This window comes from Scyliorhinus torazame, chromosome 11, assembly GCF_047496885.1.
Source record: "Scyliorhinus torazame isolate Kashiwa2021f chromosome 11, sScyTor2.1, whole genome shotgun sequence".
NCBI lineage: Eukaryota > Metazoa > Chordata > Chondrichthyes > Carcharhiniformes > Scyliorhinidae > Scyliorhinus > Scyliorhinus torazame.
In genome coordinates, this window is record NC_092717.1 from 176,460,578 (window position 1) to 176,481,637 (window position 21,060).

A 21,060-nucleotide genomic window follows, 5' to 3' on the forward strand; every position below is an offset into this window, starting at 1 on the left:
CGCGTCACGAGGACCCGGGTTCGGTCCTGGCCCCAGGTTCGGTCCCGAGTCCGGTCAAGCCCGGGTCACTGTCCATGTGGAGTTTGTACATTCTCCCCGTGTCTGCGTGGGTCTCACTTCCACAACCCAAAGATGTGCAGGGTAGGTGGATTGGCCATGCTAAATTACCCTTTAATTGGAAAAATATAATTGGGTACTTTAAATTTAAAAAAAGAAAAAGAAACAATGCCCTCCTGACGATGAGTAGAAACACAACAGCCACTCCTGGCTTTGCAAGTGTGCAGACTCCAGAAGTTGCTGTCAGTTTCAGAGAAGTAATGATGGCAAAAGCTATTAACTCAAAATTGAGGCCTTTTCTTAATTCATTTATATTTGAAACTGTTTGTGCTAGAAAGCACTGTTTATTGTAGCATTAGGGCTGTGCCCTGTCAAATAAGAAACCCAAGTGAATATCCTGATCATCTCTAGACCCTAAGAGATGAGTACTTTGGTCCCTTTTGGAACCTCTGCCAGAAGGAACAGAAAGAAAAGCAAGTCAATAGGGTACAATACTGATTGAGCTTGTGTGTGCTATTTGTGGATTGGACTCCAGGGAAGAGCAACACAGACTTGAGGGGAGAGTGTGATGGGAGAGAAGCTTTGACGGTTGAATTAGATCACACAAAATAAATTACCTACAGAATTGTGTTTTTAAAATAAAGTAATACTGCTTTGTTTGCTTTTAAGTTGTCTCAAGTATTTTAAAACTCTGCATAGATTGGACCTGACCCTGTTCACTGTCGAATTGACCGGAGGAGATTAGATGGTTACTGCCAGGCTTGTGCAGTGCTCACGACCCCATCTGATACAAGTGAACTACAGTTGACAACATACGGCCGGGTTCATCACTGCATTCGATCCAGTAACTATCAGGTATAGTAGCGCTTTAACAATAAATGTTCATTGAAGGATTTCTCACTCCACTGCAATATGGCATTTTCCTTTCCATAATAGCACACTAAATTTTCTTCTGAAATACTGATGTAAAACGAATGCTATTTAAGTGCTTGAATGCTCTTTATGACTTCCCACATGGAACCAACGTAACAGTGGCATGTGCTAATGTAAAGAAGAATGGTATGGATATGGCATAATACATTTATTTTTATAAAGTTCCTTCGAAGTAAATGACAGCCCAGTTCTTGACTAAATCATGAAACATAATTTTGGGGTCTGAAGTAACACTGGATTTCATATTGCATCAACATTTTAGAGTTTTCACTCCAAAAGAACTTTTGGAATCAAATGAGCGCATTGAAGTATTTACTTATCATTTTTAAATGAAAGAGAGAAAACTTAATTTTTAAAACAAAATAATTTCACTGAACGATGATTGGGATCTAGTGTAAAATCATGTTTCCTTCATCCATGTGGAATTGTGGATTGTTTTTATTTCATAATTTGCTAATTGTTAGGTATAATTATGAAATTGGATGATGCATTGGTCCACATTATTCATTGCTGAAACACTATTTGTTTTATATATGTCGTGTGGTTACACAAAGTTGTCTCTGCAGTTACTGGAGATTTGGATGAGTAGATAGGCTGTTTTGCAACTTCACTTTCAATAATGAATGGGCGATATATCTGGTTCCCTGCACTCACTATGTCAAGTTTCATGGCATACTGATTTTGTTTTTATTGGACCTTTTGTTTACTCAAATGACTATCTCCAGCAATCCAGTGAACTTTGTGCTCGTCAAATGAAAGGTGTTCATTTTTTAAAAAAAAATTAGAGTACCCAATTCATTTTTTCCAATTAAGGGGCAATTTAGCATAGCCAATCCACCTATCCTGCACATTTTTGGGTTGTGGGGGGCAAAACCCACGCAAACACGGGGAGAATGTGTAAACTCCACATGGACAGTGACCCAGAACTGGGATCGAACCCGGGACCTCGGCACGTGAGGCAGCAGTGCTAACCACTGCGCCACCGTGCTGCCCAAACGAAAAGTGTTAATGTTGAGAATTTAGGACACTTTCCCAATTTAAACCTCTGTGTCAAGCATGTTCGTGTTTAAAATAGCATGGTTGCTTGCAAGGTAAAGCTTTGTTCTGCCTAGCAATGTGCCCTAATTGATTATTAGAGAAACATCAACCATGTCAAGATTTTTCTGTTTCCAATCTCATCTGTCCTATGGATTGTCTAATTAATGTCCCTTTTTTTTTTTGTGGCTCATCCCCATGTATTGTATGGAGCTGCCCAAAATCAAGTCTTACACTCCACCTTTATGAGCTGTGAATCATTTGGTTTTTAAGTTCTTTCTTATGGGTTCACTAATATATTTTTGTAATTTTTCCTTCCTTAACTTTGGTTGTTTTCCCAGGTTTTTTTTTTTCTTGCTCCACTCAAACCAATTTCTAAAGCAATAATGACTGAAGCTGGGCAGAATACAAATTATTTTGTGAATTATACAGGTGTAATGTACTGAACAGTGAGTGGTATATGCTGAATCATTCTTCTCCAACTTTTACAGGGAATGATTGATATTTTTCTTGAAGATAACAGAACCTTAAGTTTGCTGTCGCACTTCAGGCATTCTGTTCTGAGGGAGCTTTACCAAATGGCTCAAAGTGGGTAAGAAATCTGTGTGGTCGGTATTTGGAAAGGTTACTGATGTTGGGTTTTACAATAGCAATTAGTTATGTGAACAGGGTAGAAGACAGGAGTGAAAGAGTCAGCTTGTCTTTTATGTTGATAAGCATTAGTGCTGGGAAACTGAATGCCCATTTTCTCCCAGTGCTGCTATCGAATGTTCAGGCAAGTTATGGTACTTACCCAACGTCAAGCAAAGCCCTCAAGCCCTGTCTCAGAAAGGCTACCAATTTAGGCTACCCTAGAATGCAATGTATAAGTCAATCTTTTGAAACCTCAAAATCCTTCCAGAACAACAGTCAACCTATATGCTGGGTATAAAATGTGCTCTAAGTGGTTGCCATTTGGAAATGTTGGGGGGGGGTTATTCAAATTAAATCAGTGACTCGTTTTATAACCACAATCAAAGATTTTAAAACCGTCAAATTCATTGTCTTTGGCATCTCGCACAAAGGGTTTTCCAATCACTTTGTCTGTGACATCATAATAATAATATAATAATAATCTTTATTGTCACAAGTAGGTTTACATTAACACTGCACTGAAGTTACTGTGAAAAGCCCCTAGTCGCCTCATTCCAGCGCCTAATCGGGTACACAGAGCGAGAATTCAGAATATCCAATTCACCTAACAGCACGTCTTTCGGGACTTGTGGGAGGAAACCGGAGCACCCCGGGGGAAACCCACGCAGACACTGGGAGAACGTGCAGACTCCACGCACACACACACACACACACACACACACACACACACACACACTGATCCAATCCGGGAATCGAGCCTGGGACCCTGAAGCTGTGAAGCAACAGTGCTAACCACTGTGCTACCGTGCCGCTCTGTACATGCCCACACTAATAAGCTGTGTTCTTTGCGTAGGCGATTGAGATGTCTTTTCCACACATCGATCCACAACGTCACTCCATCCTCATCCATCCACTAGTTGTCATGGACATGCACGATAACTCCTGCAAGGAACTTGACTTTTTGCATGATTTTACATTTGAAAATGACATAGGCATTAATTTAATTTGGTCAATCATACAGACTAGTGAACATGTCATGTGGATTTCACTGGAATGGTTTTTGAAGCTTTGCAGCATATATTGAAATTCAGTGATGTTTCATTCAAATTGCCAATGTGACATGATGGGTACTTGTGCTTTTGCCAATAAATACTGAATTGCTGGAAATTGGTAATTTTGGCATCAAGGTCTTTTGGTAGTCTCTGAGCGATCTTGGGTATCTGCCTCTCTAAACCCTTTTATTCCATGTGGTAACTACACCAGCTAGCTGTTGTTCTGTAATCTTTGTTGGACTCTAGGTTTGATTTGACCCACTTACGCGTCGATGTAACCATGCTGACAATTTTCAAGGACCCATTCTGATACACGTTTCTCCAGATCAGTCATGATCTTATTGAATGGTGGAGCAACTGGAAGGACTGTTTCTGCTCCTGCATCTCATGTTCCTATGTAAGATCAGGCCTGATCCCTGTTCTCATGGCGCACTCGGTCTTGGGCATCTTCTTCAGAGTAGATCCCATTTACTTCCATTCTTGCACCAGTTTTTCACTCACACCAAATTCTCTCAGTGCAGCATAGTAACTGGACAGGTTAGCAAATGTTATGTCTTTTAACTTGAAACCTGTTCCATTCCCAAAGCTTTATCACTACCCCTGTCTTCCATTCACTATTTTTCACTGTTACGTGTATATAAAGATTATCATAGAGTTTACAGTGCAGAAGGAGGCCACTCGGCCCATCGAGTCTGCACTGGCTCCTGGAAAGAGCACCCCACCCAAGGTCAACACCTCCACCCTATCACCACAACCCAGTAATCCCACCCAACACTAAGGGCAATTTTGGACACTAAGGGCAATTTATCATGGCCAATCCACCTAACCTGCACATCTTTGGACTGTGGGAGGAAACCGGAGCACCCGGAGGAAACCCACGCACACACTGGGAGGATGTGCAGACTCTGCACAGACAGTGACCCAAGCTGGAATCGAACCCGGGACCCTGGAGCTGTGAAGCAATTGTGCTATCCACAATGCTACCGTGCTGCCCCAAAAAATATGGAACGCTTCACGAATTTGCGCGGCCCTTCATGAGCTCAGGACTTCACCAAACACTTCATAGCCAATGAGGTACTTTTGAAGTGTAGTCACTGGTAATGTCGAAAACACTGTAACCAACTTGAGCACAGCAATGTCCCACAAGTATCAAGATTTTGATGACCAGATCATCACCTTTATGAGTGATGTTGGTTTGAAGGATAAATGATGCCCAAGGCATCAGGGAACTCCTCGCTACTTTTCTATTGTCCTTGGATTTTTTTTTACATTCACCTGAGAGAGCAGGCAAGGTCTCAGTTTAACATCTCATCCAGAGATGGCAAATTAAGCAGCAAAGCAAGCTCTGCAGTGTCAGCCTAGATTGTTGTGCTCGTTTCTGGAATGAAGCTTGAATCCTCAACCTTTTGAGTAAGAGGCTGAGCCATTGAGCTTACTTGTGATCTCACTGCTTCTTTTAAACCCGATGCACACAAGCAATGTCATTTCTACTATTTTCAGATTGCATGTGTGCACAGACAATGAAAAGGTGTGAGCAGGACTTCCGGGTGCGGCGATGACCAGCTGAGTCGCACGTTTCGGCAGCTCCCGGTGTAACGGACTTTTGGGCTCTTAATAAGAGCCCCAACGGCAATTTTAACGGCTAAAAGTACTGTGCGGTGAACCAGAAGGGAATCCCCCCTGGATACGGATGGAAAAAGGAGAGGAAGGTGGCCGGATTGCGGTGGATCCTTTAGAGCAGCGGCAAGGAAGGCAAGCAAAAAACAAGATGGCGTCGGAAAGTGGCAGTTTAATATGGGGCCCTGAACAACACGAGTTTTTGAAACGCTGCGTGGAAGTACTCAAAAAGGAAATGAAGAAGGAGCTGTTGGCCCCGATATTACAGGCGATCGAAGGGCTAAAGGAGGAGGAAAAGACCCAGGAGCGGGAGCTTCGGGTCGTGAAGGCAAAGGCTGCCGAGAATGAGGACGACATACAGGGCCTGGTGGTGAAGACGGAGATGCACGAGGCACACCATAAACGATGTGTGGAAAGTCTGGAGGCGCAGGAGAACAACGCGAGGAGGAACAACCTAAGGATTCTTGGTCTTCCTGAAGGTGCGGAGGGAGCGGACGTCGGGGCATATGTGAGCACGATGCTGCACTCGTTAATGGGAGCGGAGGCCCCGGCGGGTCCGCTGGAGGTGGAGGGAGCATACCGAGTGATGGCGCGAGGACCGAGAGCAGGAGAAATTCCGAGAGCCATAGTGGTGAGATTCCTCCGTTTTAAGGACAGAGAGATGGTCCTTAGATGGGCAAAGAAAACTCGGAGCAGTAAGTGGGAGAACGCGGTGATCCGCGTATACCAAGACTGGAGTGCGGAGGTGGCGAGAAGGAGGGCGAGCTTTAATCGGGCCAAGGCGGTGCTTCACAAAAAGAAGATAAAATTCGGAATGCTGCAACCGGCAAGACTGTGGGTCACATATCAAGGGAGACACCACTACTTTGAGACGGCGGATGAGGCGTGGACTTTTATCGTGGAAGAAAAATTGGAATGAGCGGGTTATTTTAAAAAAAGAACGTTTGAAACAAAGTGGTGGGGCGAGTATGGGGGGCGAAGAAGGGGGGAAAGAGGAGTTTTATGTTATTAATCCTGCGATGTGGTAACTTTTCTCTCTTCCACAGGAGGTGGTGGGGGGAGGAAAGGAGGTGGAAGAGATGGGGCGTTGGCCATTGGGGGCGGGGCCAAGGGGGAAGCGCGGGCTCGGTTTCCGCACTATGATAATCATGGCGGGAACAGGGAAGCAGGAAGGAGGGGGCATCGCACGGTGCGAGCCGAGGTCACGGGGGGAAGCCGAGGTCGGCCAGAGTTTGCTGACTTCTGGGAGCAACATGGGGGTGTAACTACGCTAGTGGGGGATCTAGCGGGGGGGGGGGGGGTGGGAGGGGGGAGTTATTGGGCTGCTGCTGCTGGGGAGAGGGGGGAGCTGGTATGGGGGACACAGCTGCGTGGGAACCGGGTGAGGAGCTGGAAAAAGGGGATGGCTAATCGACAAGGGGGGGGGGGTTAAAAAGCCCCCCAACCCGGCTGATCACGTGGAACGTGAGAGGGCTGAACGGGCTGATAAAGAGGGCACGGGTACTCGCACACCTTAAGAAACTTAAGGCAGACGTGGTTATGTTACAGGAAACGCACTTGAAACTGATAGACCAGGTGAGACTACGCAAAGGTTGGGTGGGGCAGGTGTTCCATTTGGGGCTAGATGCGAAAAACAGGGGGGTGGCTATATTAGTGGGGAAGCGGGTAATGTTTGAGGCAAAGACTATAGTGGCGGATAGCGGGGGCAGATACGTGATGGTGAGTGGCAAACTACAGGGGGAGACGGTGGTTTTGGTAAACGTATATGCCCCGAACTGGGATGATGCCAATTTTATGAGGCGTATGCTAGGACGCATCCCGGACCTAGAGGTGGGAAAGTTGGTAATGAGGGGAGATTTCAATACGGTGTTGGAACTAGGGCTGGACGGGTCGAGGTCCAGGACTGGAAGGAGGCCGGCAGCAGCCAAGGTACTTAAAGATTTTATGGAGCAGATGGGAGGTGTAGACCCGTGGAGATTTAGCAGACCTAGGAGTAAGGAGTTTTCGTTTTTCTCCTATGTCCACAAAGTCTATTCGCGAATAGACTTTTTTGTTTTGGGAAGGGCGTTGATCCCGAAGGTGAGGGGAACGGAGTATACGGCTATTGCCATTTCGGATCACGCTCCACATTGGGTGGACTTAGAGATAGGGGAGGAAACAGAAGGGCGCCCACCCTGGAGAATGGACATGGGACTAATGGCAGATGAGGGTGTGTGTCTAAGGGTGATGGGGTGCATTGAAAAGTACTTGGAACTCAATGACAATGGGGAGGTCCAGGTGGGAGTGGTCTGGGAGGCGCTGAAGGCAGTGGTTAGAGGGGAGCTGATATCAATAAGGGCACATAAAGGAAAGCAGGAGAGTAGGGAACGGGAGCGGTTGCTGCAAGAACTTCTGAGGGTGGACAGGCAATATGCGGAGGCACCGGAGGAGGGACTGTACAGGGAAAGGCAAAGGCTACACGTAGAATTTGACTTGCTGACAACGGGTACTGCAGAGGCACAGTGGAGGAAGGCACAGGGTGTACAGTACGAATATGGGGAGAAGGCGAGCAGGTTGCTGGCCCACCAACTGAGGAAAAGGGGAGCAGCGAGGGAAATAGGGGGAGTGAGGGATGAGGAAGGAGAGATGGAGCGGAGAGAGTGAATGGAGTGTTCAAGGCATTTTATAAAAAATTATACGAAGCTCAACCCCCGGATGGGAGGGAGAGAATGATGGGCTTTCTGGACCGGCTGGAATTTCCCAAGGTGGAGGAGCAGGAAAGGGTGGGACTGGGAGCACAGATTGAAATAGAGGAAGTAGTGAAAGGAATTAGGAGCATGCAGGCGGGGAAGTCTCCGGGACCGGATGGATTCCCAGTTGAATTTTACAGGAAATATGTGGACTTGCTCGCCCCGCTACTGATGAGGACCTTTAATGAGGCAAAGGAAAGGGGACAGCTGCCCCCGACTATGTCTGAGGCAACGATATCGCTTCTCCTAAAGAAGGAAAAACAGCGGGTCCTATAGACCTATTTCCCTCCTAAATGTAGACGCTAAGATTCTGGCCAAGGTAATGGCAATGAGGATAGAGGATTGTGTCCCGAGGGTGGTCCATGAGGACGAAACTGGGTTTGTGAAGGGGAGACAGCTGAATACGAATATACGGAGGCTGCTAGGGGTAATGATGATGCCCCCACCAGAGGGGGAAGCGGAGATAGTGGTGGCGATGGATGCCGAGAAAGCATTTGATAGAGTGGAGTGGGATTATTTGTGGGAGGTGCTGAGGAGATTTGGTTTTGGAGATGAGTATGTTGGATGGGTGCAGCTGTTGTATAGGGCCCCAGTGGCGAGTGTGGTCACGAATGGACGGGGATCTGCATACTTTCGGCTCCATAGAGGGACAAGGCAGGGATGCCCTCTGTCCCCATTACTGTTTGCACTGGCGATTGAGCCCCTGGCAATAGCATTGAGGGGTTCCAAGAAGTGGAGGGGAGTACTTAGAGGAGGAGAAGAACACCGGGTATCTCTGTATGCGGATGATTTGTTGTTATATGTAGCGAACCCGGCGGAGGGGATGCCAGAGATAATGCGGACACTTCGGGAGTTTGGAGAATTCTCAGGATATAAACTGAACATGGGGAAAAGTGAGTTGTTTGTGGTGCATCCAGGGGAGCAGAGCAGAGAAATAGAGGACTTTCCGCTGAGGAAGGTAACAAGGGACTTTCATTACTTGGGGATCCAGATAGCCAAGAATTGGGGTACATTGCATAGGTTAAATTTAACGCGATTGGTGGAACAAATGGAGGAGGACTTCAAGAGATGGGACATGGTATCCCTGTCACTGGCCGGGAGGGTGCAGGCAGTTAAAATGGTGGTCCTCCCGAGATTCCTCTTTGTGTTTCAGTGCCTCCCGGTGGTGATCACGAAGGCTTTTTTCAAAAGGATCGAAAAGAGTATCATGAGTTTTGTGTGGGCCGGGAAGACCCCGAGAGTGAGGAAGGGATTCTTACAGCGTAGTAGGGATAGGGGGGGGGCTGGCACTACCGAGCCTAAGTGAGTACTACTGGGCCGCCAATATCTCAATGGTGAGTAAGTGGATGGGGGAAGAGGAGGGAGTGGCGTGGAAGAGATTGGAGAGGGCGTCCTGTAGGGGGACTAGCCTACAAGCTATGGTGACGGCCCCATTGCCGTTCTCACCGAAGAAATACACCACAAGCCCGGTGGTGGTGGCGACTTTGAAAATTTGGGGACAGTGGAGACGGCATAGGGGAAAGACGGGAGCCTTGGTGGGGTCCCTGATAAGAAACAACCATAGGTTTGCCCCGGGGAGAATGGATGGGGGATTTGGAATATGGCAAAGAGCAGGAGTAACGCAACTGAAAGATCTGTTTGTGGATGGGAAGTTCGCAAGTCTGGGAGCGCTGACCGAGAAATATGGGTTGCCCCAAGGGAATGCATTCCGGTATATGCAACTGAGGGCTTTTGCGAGGCAGCAGGTGAGGGAATTCCCGCAGCTCCCGACGCATGAGGTGCAGGACAGAGTAATCTCAAAGACATGGGTGGGGGACGGTAAGGTGTCAGATATATATAGGGAAATGAGGGACGAGGGGGAGATTATGGTAGATGAGCTGAAAGGGAAATGGGAAGAAGAGCTGGGGGAGGAGATTGAGGAGGGGCTGTGGGCGGATGCCCTAAGTAGGGTAAACTCATCGTCCTCGTGTGCCAGGCTAAGCCTGATTCAATTTAAGGTGTTACACAGGGCGCATATGACTGGAGCACGGCTCAGTAAATTTTTTGGGGTAGAGGATAGGTGTGCGAGATGCTCGAGAAGCCCAGCGAATCACACCCACATGTTCTGGTCATGTCCGGCACTACAGGGGTTCTGGGTGGGGGTGACAAAGGTGCTTTCGAAAGTAGTGGGGGTCCAGGTCGAACCAAGCTGGGGGTTGGCTATATTTGGGGTTGCACAAGAGCCGGGAGTGCAGGAGGCGAGAGAGGCCGATGTTTTGGCCTTTGCCTCCCTAGTAGCCCGGCGCAGGATACTGTTGATGTGGAAGGAAGCCAAGCCCCCGGGGGTGGAGACCTGGATAAATGACATGGCAGGGTTTATAAAGCTGGAACGGATTAAGTTCGTCCTAAGGGGATCGGCTCAAGGGTTCACCAGGCGGTGGCAACCGTTCGTCGAATACCTCACAGAAAGATAGAGGGAATGGAAAAGAAGAAGGCAGCAGCAGCAGCCCAGGGGGGAGGGGGGGGGGGGGAGGAACCAGAAGGAGTCTCAGGGTTATTAATATATATGTATAATATGTATAGGTCGTTGCTATAAATAATTGTATATTGGATTGTTAAACCATATTTTTGGAGAGTGTTTATCTGAGACAAGGCAGTTGCCATTTAGTTTCAGTTTTTGTTTTTGTTATATATTATTTATTCTTTGTTTATAAAGCAGGTCATTGTTATTTATACTGTTATATTGTTGTGTAAAGGATACACAATGTACTGTGATGGTTGACCAAAAATTTTCAATAAAATATTCTTTAAAAAAAAGAAAAGGTGTGAGCAGAAATTGAGAAGCAGAATGAATATTCAAAGATTAGCAAAAAATCGAGAACGTAAAGGAGGTGTAATAGAATTGAGAAATTATTGAATGAGTTGCAAATAGAGAAGCAAGGAGCAATCTTTTTTTTAAATCATTCAAGAGATGTGGGTGTCACTGGCTTGGCCAGCATTTATTGCTCTTCCCTAATTGCCCTTGTGAAGGTGGTGGTGAGTTGCCTTCTTGAACCACTGCAGTCCATGTGGTGTGGGTACACAGCACTGTTAGGGAGAGGGTTCCAGGAGTTTGACCAGTGACAGTGAAGGAACAGCTGCACTGTCAGAATGGTGAGTGGCTTGGAGGGGAACTTCCAGGTGGAGGTGCTCCCATGTATCTGCGGCACTTGGCCGTCTCTCTAGATGGTAGTGGTTGTGGGTTTGAAGGTGCTAAGGAGCCTTGATAAGTTCCTGCAGTGCATCTTGTAGATGGTACATACTGCTGCTACAACATAAAGTATGTGTGAAGCATATATAAAGATGAAAAGGAAGAGGGATTTTAAACAGCAGAATGCAAACTGCAAATAAGAGGGAGGCAAAGAATTGCAGACAAACAATTATGGGAAGAATTAGACTTTTTCTTTTGATGTCAGTACTGTCCAAATGACGGGGAGCATATAGTTCAGTAATAAAGATCTTGTGTCAATATTTGCAATATTGCATATCAGTGTAATGTTCTGCCTACTATTGTATCAAATCCCAAATGTTTGGCTCATGCTTGTCACATGATATGCACAGATCAGAGTCACGAGGATGTCATTTTTTCATTTTCAGCTTTCATATTTAGTTCTCTTTTTAGCATTCTGCGTCATTTTTTTTCTCTCTCATACCCAAGTCTGATCCCTTAAACTTTCAGCTCTGCCTAATCTCCAAACTCTCCAAAGTCCAGACATCTCAATCTCTATAACTGGCCTGAGCTGTCTGCCCTGCTTAATCTGACCCCACTTTCAGACGGATACCAACCTCGGGCAGTACTTGATCTCATTTGACCCGATTTTATTATGAGGCAGAAGGTGTCAAAACTCAGCTGTCAGCCAAAAATTCAGGCAGGCCATTTACCCAGATAGCCATTGATCTTGCATGCTGAACCTTGTCTGGGCGGGAATCGCGCCGGTCGGCGGGGGCGGAAATCGCGCCGGTCGGCGGGCCCACCCCCGGCGATTCTTCGGCCCGCGATGGGCTGAAGTCCCGCCGCTGTCAACCCTCTCCTACCGGCGTGGATTAAACCTCCTTTTGAACGGCGGAACAAGGCGGTGCGGGCAGGCTCCGGGGTCCTGGAGGGGGGGGGAGGGGGGGAAGAGTGCAGGGCGATCTGGCCCACGATCGGGGCTCACCTGGCCCGTGATCGGGCGCCAAAGGCCTTTCCCGCCAGCCGGCGGAGCGGAAACCACTCTGGCGTGGGTCTAGCCCCTCAAGTGAAATGAAATGAAAATCGCTTATTGTCACAAGTAGGCTTCAAATGAAGTTACTGTGAAAAGCCCCTAGTCGCCACATTCCGGCGCCTGTTCGGGGAGGCTGTTACGGGAATTGAACCGTGCTGCTGGCCTGCCTTGGTCTGCTTTCAAAGCCAGCGATTTAGCCCTGTGCTAAACAGCAGAAAAAGTTGAGGGCTTGTCTCCGCACCTTTGGGGCGGCCCGACGCCGGAGTGGTTCCCGCCACTCCATTACGCCGGAACCAACCGCCCCGCTGGGTAGGGGAGAATCCCGCCCCATGTTCCAGGCTCTTACAGTTTTGTATTCAGTAATTTCTGAACCACTTGAGTGAAAAACTAACTTGTAATATTCGACCATTGTTTGTAAATTCAGTTAGACAATAAAAATATATGACTGATGTCAACTTATTTCCCATTGGTCACAGGGATAGAAATTTAGAAGAAGTTTGTTTTAAAGTCTGTGCATGCAACACTGTTCGGAATGTCCTGGAGCAGCAGGTAATTGGAGTAAGATTCCACCAACTGTTGCTGAAACCTACCAAAGAGAGAATTGATTTCCTACTGGAGGTAAGTTCACAAGTGAATGTTGCTGAAACTTTAGACCAACTGTCAAAATATAGATTTCATCGGTTAATAATGGTTAACATTTAGTTATTACTTGGCAATTTTGAATCTATTTCTTACCCCCCTCCTCCGACCACCTCATTTTGTGAGTCATTTTGCTCGTGACACAACTAGCCGATGTTACTCTTAAATCTATGACAGGCTGCAGTTTTGAACCGGTTTATAGATTGCCCACCTTCAAAGAATTAATCATCTTTAGTAGTGTCACAAGTAGGCTTACATTACCACTGCAATGAAGTTACTTTGAAAACCCCCTAGTCGCCGCACTCCGGCGCTTGTTCGGGTACTCTGAGGGAGAATTCAGAATATAGCACTGTTGCTTCACAGCGCCAGGGACCCAGGTTTGATTCCCAGCTTGGGTCACTGTCTGGAGATCCCTTGGGTAGTTGAATATTGTTTTACCTGAGATTTGGAATGATCTGTTTAGTCCTGGAAACATGGGCCTGGAAACATGGGCCTCCTGTGCGTTGACATTTCTCTCAGTCCATTGTAGCTGTGCTGAATCTTTGGAAGAGCAATTGAGTCAGTCCCATTCATCTACTTTTTCATATTGTCCTATAAAGCTTTCTGTTCAAGTATTTAACCAGTTCCCTTTTGAATGTTCCCGTCAAATCCGTTTTCACCGACCCTTCAGGTAGTGCATTCCAGATCAATGCTCGTGTTCTTAAAAAAATGTTACTCTGTCACCTTCGGTTCTTTTGCCAATCACCTTAGAATCTGTGTCGTCTAGTTGCCAGTTTTTTTTGCCTCTGGAACCAGTATCCAAAACGTTCATGATTTTGAACATCTTATCAAGTCTCCTCTTTCTGTATCTATTCTGAAAATTGGGAACAAGTCAAATAACAATGCGTGAGCCTCCCATCTTGATGACTTCAGTTCTAGTTAGATTAAGCGTTTTTGTTTTTATTTGACCAGTTCTCCTTGCTCAAGTACAAGCCACTCTTTCATACTTCACCCAAGTGTTCATCCTTCATGTGAAAGCCTAAAGATTGACACCTATTTTCCTATGGAATATTAAAGTCATGCTCGATCCTATTCTTGCCCTGCTGCAATGGTCCTAGACAAAGGATGGTATTAACCGTCTTAAAATTATCCTTCCAGTAGCTACAATTGCATAAGGAGGCAGAAACCTATGACCCATTTTCCAATCCTTAAATGGTTAATTCCAATCTTCGGATGTGGTCAAGACAGTATGTGTCAGATAAAGACTGTTGAAATTTGATTGAAAGATACCGATAGAACTCCTTAGGAAATAATAAGTTTAACACCGATGTACCCACATGTAAAGCATGAAGCACAACTAAATAATCACTCTGAACTAATCTAATTAAATGTATAAAATTACTGCCCAAGACTAATGTATAACATTGTATTTTGTTATCATGTGAAAAAAGTCTTTGTGAGATTATAATGTTTAATATCTTAGGTATGTGCACGGTCATTAAACCTGGATCAAGCTCCTGAAGATTCCAAAAGGAAGATGGCTGCTTTCTTAAAGTAAATATACTTTTTAAAAAAATACTTATCTATGTTTGATTTATCTCATTTCTATCTTCCTCATCCAAACAAATTGAACATCGGGGGGTATGGGGTATGCAACGGTCCTATTGCTGGACTCGTAACCCAGACACTTGAACTAATGATTGGAAACACAAAGTAAACCACAGCAGCTGGGGAATTTAAATTCAGCTAACTAAATAATTCTGGATTAAAAGGTTAGTGCCAATCGTCATCGTCTTCTTGGGCAGTCCCTCAGAGTCGAGGATGACTTGCTTCCACACTAAAATGAGTTCTCAGGTGACTGAGTAGTCAATGCCAGACCTACAGTCTCTGTCACAGGTGGGGCACAGTAAGAAGTCTTACAACACCAGGTTAAAGTCCCAACAGGTTTGTTTCGAATCACTAGCTTTCGGAGCACTGCCTCCTCGGGTGAATGAAGAGGTAGGTTCCAGAAACATATATATAGACAAAGTCAAAGATGCAAGACGATACTTTGAATGCGAGCCTTTGCAGGTAATTAAGCCTTTACAGATCCAGAGAGAGGTGTAATCATCAGGTTAAAGAGGTGTGAATTGTCTCAAGCCAGGACAGTTGGTAGGATTTTGCAAGCCCAGGCCAGATGGTGGGGGGTGAATGTAATGCGACATGAATCCAAGGTCCCAGTTGAGGCCATACTCGTGTGTGGAACTTGGCTATAAGTTTCTGCTCGGCGATTCTGCGTTGTCGCACGTCCTGAAGGCTGCCTTGGAGAACACGTACCCAGAGATCAGAGGCTGAATGCCATTGACTGCTGAAGTGTTCCCTGACTGGACGGGAACATTCTTGCCTGTAATTGTCACAGTGTCTGCATGGTCTCGCCAATGTACCACGCTTTGGGACATCCTTTCCTGCAGCGTATGGTCTTGCAGGTGGCGCAGACAGTGGTTGGAGGAGTGGGTGGGTGGGGGTGCTCGACTTGCCATCAGTTCATTTTGCTGTCGGTGCTTGTCTTCAGCTTGCTCTCAGTGATGAAACTCAGGGTGGTCTTGGGCCAGGAATTCCCAGGTGTCAGAGGGGATGTTGCACTTTTTCAAGAAGGCTGTGAGGATGTCCTTAAAGTGTTTTCTCTGCCTTCCAGGGGCTCACTTGATATGTCGAAGCTCCAAGTAGAGCACTTGTTTCAAAAATTTTGTTTCAGGCATGCAGACAATGTGTCGTGCTCAGTGGAGCTGATCAAGCATGGTCTCTGCTTTGGTACTGGGGATGTCAGCCTAAGCGAGAACACGGACAATGGTTCACCTATCCTGCCAATGGATTTGCAGCATTTTGTGAAGGCATCGTTGGTGGTACTTCTCCTGGGTTTTGAGGTGCCTGCTGTACATAGCCCACATCTCTGAGCCATTTAGGAGGGTAAGTATCACTACTGCTCTGTAGTTTGTGAGCTTCATGCCGGTTTGAGGTCTTGCTCTTCAAACACTCTTTTCCTCAGGTGACTGAAGGCTGTGCTAGCTCACTGAAGGCGATGTTGAACCTCGTTGTTGATGTGTGCCCTTGTTGATAGGCTCCCAATATGGAAAGTGGTCCACATCGTCCAAGGCCTCATGGATTTTGCTAACTTGGGGTGCAAGGGGGCCTGTTTTGTGTGGCGCAGGTTCATAGAGGACCTTTTATGGATATTTAGTTTATAACCCATACTTTCTCGGTGAAGGTGTTGATGATGGCTTGGAGCTCGGCCTCTGAGTGTGTGCAGATGCAAGCATCATCTACATACTGCAGTTCAATGACAAGAGGATGGGACGACCTTGGATCTGGCCTGCAGGTGGCAGAGGTTGAACAGATTCTCATTTGTGCTGCAGTTTAGCTCCATTCCAGCAAAGAGCTAGTGAAGGAGAAATGAAATATTGTAACAAGGAAGATCAAGAAGAGCATTGGTGTGATGACACAGCCTTGCTTTACCCCAGTTCGAATTTGAATTGGGTCTGTGGTGGATCCATTGGTTAGGGTCACAACTTGTATGTCATCGTGGAACAGGTGGAGGAAGGTGACAAAGTTTTGGGGCTCCTACAACGGAGTAGGAGGCACCATAATTCCTCGTGGTTGACAGTATCAAAGGTCTTTGTGAAGTGAAAGAAGGCCATGTATAAGGGTTGGTGCTGTATCCTGCAGTCTTGTAGTTGTCGTGCGATGAAGGTCATGCCTTTTGTGCCCCTTCGTGGGCCAATCCACATTGAGACTCTTCACCCACTGGGAGAAGGCGATTAAGGAGGACTCTTGCGACGACCTTCAAGTGACCGACAGCCCGGAAGGCTTTTTGGGGTTACTACAGTTGGACTTGTCACCTTTTTTAAAGCTGGTCACAATCACGGCATCTTGAGATTTTCTGTCATGTTCTCCTTCCAGTTAAGGGAAATAAGGTCATGTATTCAGACCAATATTACTTCTCCATCATTTTTTAATGCTTCGGCGCAAATTCTATCTGCTCCAGGTGCCTTGGTGTTCTTTAGTTTCAAAGAACCTTGTGCCAGATTAGGGTTGTGCTGAGATGGTGGCGGGTAGAATGCTATGGGATGGATAAAAAGGCACTTGGCATTGAAGACAGTCTCTGTTAAGGAGGTCTTCGAAGTGCTCCTTCTAGCAGGCATTGATCGCCGTTCTATTCTTGGACAGTAGTCGGGTGGGATCCTGGATGCTTGGATAGTATGTGGTCTGGGCTTCATGGATGTTAGTCTAATACTGGATCTCCTGCCCTCTCTCCGCCTACCATCTGTTAGTTAGGTTGCGGGTTTTTTGCTTGACCTCCGCCTTCAGCCATCTGTAGAGCTGCTTTCTTGCTCTTGAGCTGGGTTGCCAGCTCACCAGCAACTTCTCTAGAACAACTAGTGATCGGTGATAAGCGCTGGCCTAACCAGTAGCACCTACATCTGTGACTGAGCAAAAAAAAAAACCCATTCTGCTTAAATTTTTAATCAATAATTTTTTTTAAGGTATTTTTGTTCCTTTACATGTCTTGGTGTACCTGTGGGGTACATTCAGATAAGCTATTCCAAAGTAGCTAGAAGGCTAAATTTCAACAGCAGCGCGGGACACTCGGATGACCAGTTTAGAGACTTTTGTTTCTCAAATCCACTGGAGCAGTTCTTTTTCTACCTAGATATTCTCATGAATGCAGCTTCAATTGGGAGCACCCTGAATCAGAGAGGGATAAAAACCTGCAACTCCCCACATGTTGGTGTTCCTTGATACCATGATATCTCTTGGATTTTTTTTGTTATTGTGTGTGCATACTGTGAAAATCCATTGTGGGCAGCAACTTGATTTAGGTAAGTTAAAATAACACTAAGCTGTGTGTCTCTTACAGCATGTTGCGATTTACCTCTGCTGGTCTCAAACACGCGATATACGGAAACGTGGGGCAGTTTGATCATTCTGAAAATTTCATAATACACTAACAACAATTGCTGGGTTGAATTGGCTAAAGCTTGTGTGGATCTGTGTGCATCCTTGTTTTTATTTCAAACTGTTACTGTTTTAAGTTCTAAGCATCCAGGGAAATGTACAAGCACGGTCTGTGCTCCCCTTCCCTTCCTGTAATTATTCAGTATTGAAATTGAGGCTTTTTGCGCTGTTTATTGTTCTAATCCTTTCTCTGAAAAGTGTTGATATGAGAGCAATATTGAACTTTTGGATGTGCTTGAACTTTGCTGTGCAATAAGTATTTGATTATTAGACATTGCCAAGAGACATCTGGGTCATTACTTAGAATGGCTTTCGGTACCAAATATGATACACATGTTGACACCTTAATTTCATTAGCTTTTGTTAACACTTCTACAGAATTTTGTGCCAAAATTTGGATGACCCACAGTTTGTTTTCATGATTTCCTCGCATGATATATGTATGAGACTCTTGAAGGATGAAGAACGGAAACTACTGCTTGATCAAATGAGAAAGCGATCGCCTCGTGTTAATCTTTCAACCAAACCGTTGACTGTTTTCTATGATATACCCGGTGAGTCTGCTACAGAACCTGCAGCAAATTTATATATCAATAGTTATTAAATTTATATATCAATAGTTATTAAAATATTTTTGACTTTTAAATCCATCAACATAGTTGTATATGTATTCTGTATGTAAGGATATTTTCTCAAGTGCTGACAGCTCTTTGCTGTGCAGGTTAGGTGGATTGGCTGTGAGCAATGTGTGGGGTTACAGGGATAGGGTGGGGGAGTGGACCTAGGTAGGTAGAGTGTTCTTTTGGAGTGTCAGTACAGACTCGATGGGCCGAATGGCCGTCTGCACTGTAGGGATTCTATGGATTTTCATCTTTGCAAATCCCCTGTCCCGATTCTTTTGTTGTTCTGTGTGAAGGAAAGCTTTACATCTGAGCTTAAATGTGTCCTTTCCCAAATACAATAAACTCTGACTTTCCAATCTTGTTGGCTGATTTTTCATTCAGCTGACCTCAAGCTGGTGAAAATAGATGGGAGTGCTAATCAAAAGACAGACACAAAGCATAGAGTGAACCTTAGACCTTCCTGTTTGCTATGGCTTAATATCATACACAGCAGGCCTTTATCAACTGAAATATATGGGTTAGTTTTGCTTGAAAACTTTCTCTCGGGCAGCTCGTTGTCGCAGTGGTTTTCACTGCTGCCTCACGGTGCTGAGGACCCAGATTTGATCCCATCCCGTGTGGAGTTTGCACATTCTCCCCTTGCCTCACCCCCACAACCCAAAAAGATGTGCAGGGTAGGTAGATTGGCCATGCTAAATTGCCCCTTAATTCGAAAAAAAATTGGATACTCTAAATTTAGGGGGGGAAGCTTTCTCTAGGTGCTTAAAAATAAATTGAAATTGCATTGTCAACTTTTACTTCAATCACGTTCTCCTAATTGCTTCTAGTAGTAATGCTAACTTAATAGATTCAGTTGTTCATCCAACTAAGTTGTTATTGAATATTTGCTAAAGTACCAATAAAGCTTCATGCATAATGAGTTGTTGGGAAACAAGGGGCGGGATTCTCCGCAAACGGCGCGATGTCCGCCAACCGGCGCCAAAAACGGCGCAAATCAGTCCAGCATCGCGCCGCCCCAAAGGTGCGGAATTCTCTGCATCTTGAGGGGCCGTGCCCTCACCTTGAGGGGCTAGGCCCGAGCCGGACTGATTTCCGCCCCGCCAGCTGGCGCGAAACTGACTTTGCCGGGCGGCGCATGCGCGGGAGCGTCAACGGCCGCTCACGGCATCCCCGCGCATGCGCAGTGGAGGGGGTTTCTTCCGCCTCCGCCATGGTAGAGACCATGGCGAAGGCGGAAGGAAAAGAGTGCCCCCCACGGCACAGGCCCGCCCGCGGATCGGTGGGCCCCGATCGCGTGCCAGGCCACAACCGGCTGCCGTGGGTTGACAGCGGCGGGACTTCGGCCCATCGCGGACCGGAGAATCGCCGGGGGATTCCCGGCGCGGCACGATTCCCGCCCCCGCCAAATCTCCGGTGGCAGAGAATTTGCGACACGGCGGGGGCGGGATTCACAAATTAAAATATTAATTTTTTTATGGTTATCAAAATAAGTTTTTTAAAACGTATCATTACATGCAGACTGCTTTTCCTTTTGGGTAATAGTGGTATTAACCCATTGAACTGTGTTATGAATGCTCCTACCGTGGCCAACAAGTCCTGGTAGTGGACTTGAACCCGGAGCTTCCGGTCCAGAGGTAGTGATGCTACCACTGCACCACAAAAGCTCCATATCAAAATTAGTAACATCAGTGTAGGGGATCTAAGCTGTCTAACCTGTAATCGTGGCCGTCTTTTTGACCTTGCCATCTCATGGGGTCTTAATAATCCCCTTGTCTAGTCCCAATGTATCGATCAGAAGGACATCGTCTGCTTCCCTGTATCGCTTCCACTCATATTCCCCTTCCACTCCCAAACCCTGCCTCCTCTATCTGTCCTGGGAAAAGGCTATCCACCAATTCATTTATAACTGCATTATGTTCATAGAATCATAGATTCTACAGTGTAGAAGGAGGCCATTCGGCCCATTGAGACGGCACCAGCCCATGGAAAGAGCACCCTTCCTAAGCCCATACCTCCATCCTATCCCCGTAACCCAGTAACCCCATCTAACCTTTTTTTTTGGACACTAAGGACAATTTAGAATGGCCAATCCATCTAACCTGCACATCTTTGGACGGTGGGAGGAAAGCGGAACATCTGGGGGAAACCCACGCAGCCACAGTGAGAACCTGCAGACTCCACACAGACAGTGACCCAAGTCGGGAATTGAACCTTGGACCCTGGAGCTGTGAAGTAACAGTGCTAATCACTGTGCTGCCGTGCCGTTATTTATAAAGCATGTTAACATGCTTTATAAATAACAGTTGTTACTTTTTAGGGAGTGTTTAAGAAAACTATATGCAGGAGCGAAAATAACCCAGGGGTTATCTTTGCATTCAAGGATGATGCCGGAGACGAGAGCAGGACACAATAGTGCTTTAAGCGATCCAACCAGATCTGGGGGTGGATGTTAAATCAGTTGTGCGCTATATGTGTCAACTCTGCATTCCTTGGTCTTACAGGAGTGGAAGTAAGTGAGGATGTGGCTGAGCAGACCTGTAACAACTGA

General features: G+C 46.2%; 1 protein-coding gene across 5 annotated transcripts in view; it reads left to right on the plus strand.

Annotated features, from left to right (window-relative positions):
• The window catches only part of ints8 (integrator complex subunit 8), a 173,299-nt gene that overhangs the window by 75,226 nt on the left and 77,013 nt on the right, over positions 1-21,060 (plus strand). For all 5 annotated transcript variants that reach the window (XM_072468061.1, XM_072468062.1, XM_072468063.1 and 2 more), the window contains exons 9-13: positions 757-912; positions 2,517-2,617; positions 12,756-12,897; positions 14,381-14,451; positions 18,268-18,443. In XM_072468061.1, coding sequence (XP_072324162.1) covers positions 757-912; positions 2,517-2,617; positions 12,756-12,897; positions 14,381-14,451; positions 18,268-18,443 — 646 coding nt within the window. The remainder of the gene's footprint in view (positions 1-756; positions 913-2,516; positions 2,618-12,755; positions 12,898-14,380; positions 14,452-18,267; positions 18,444-21,060) is intronic.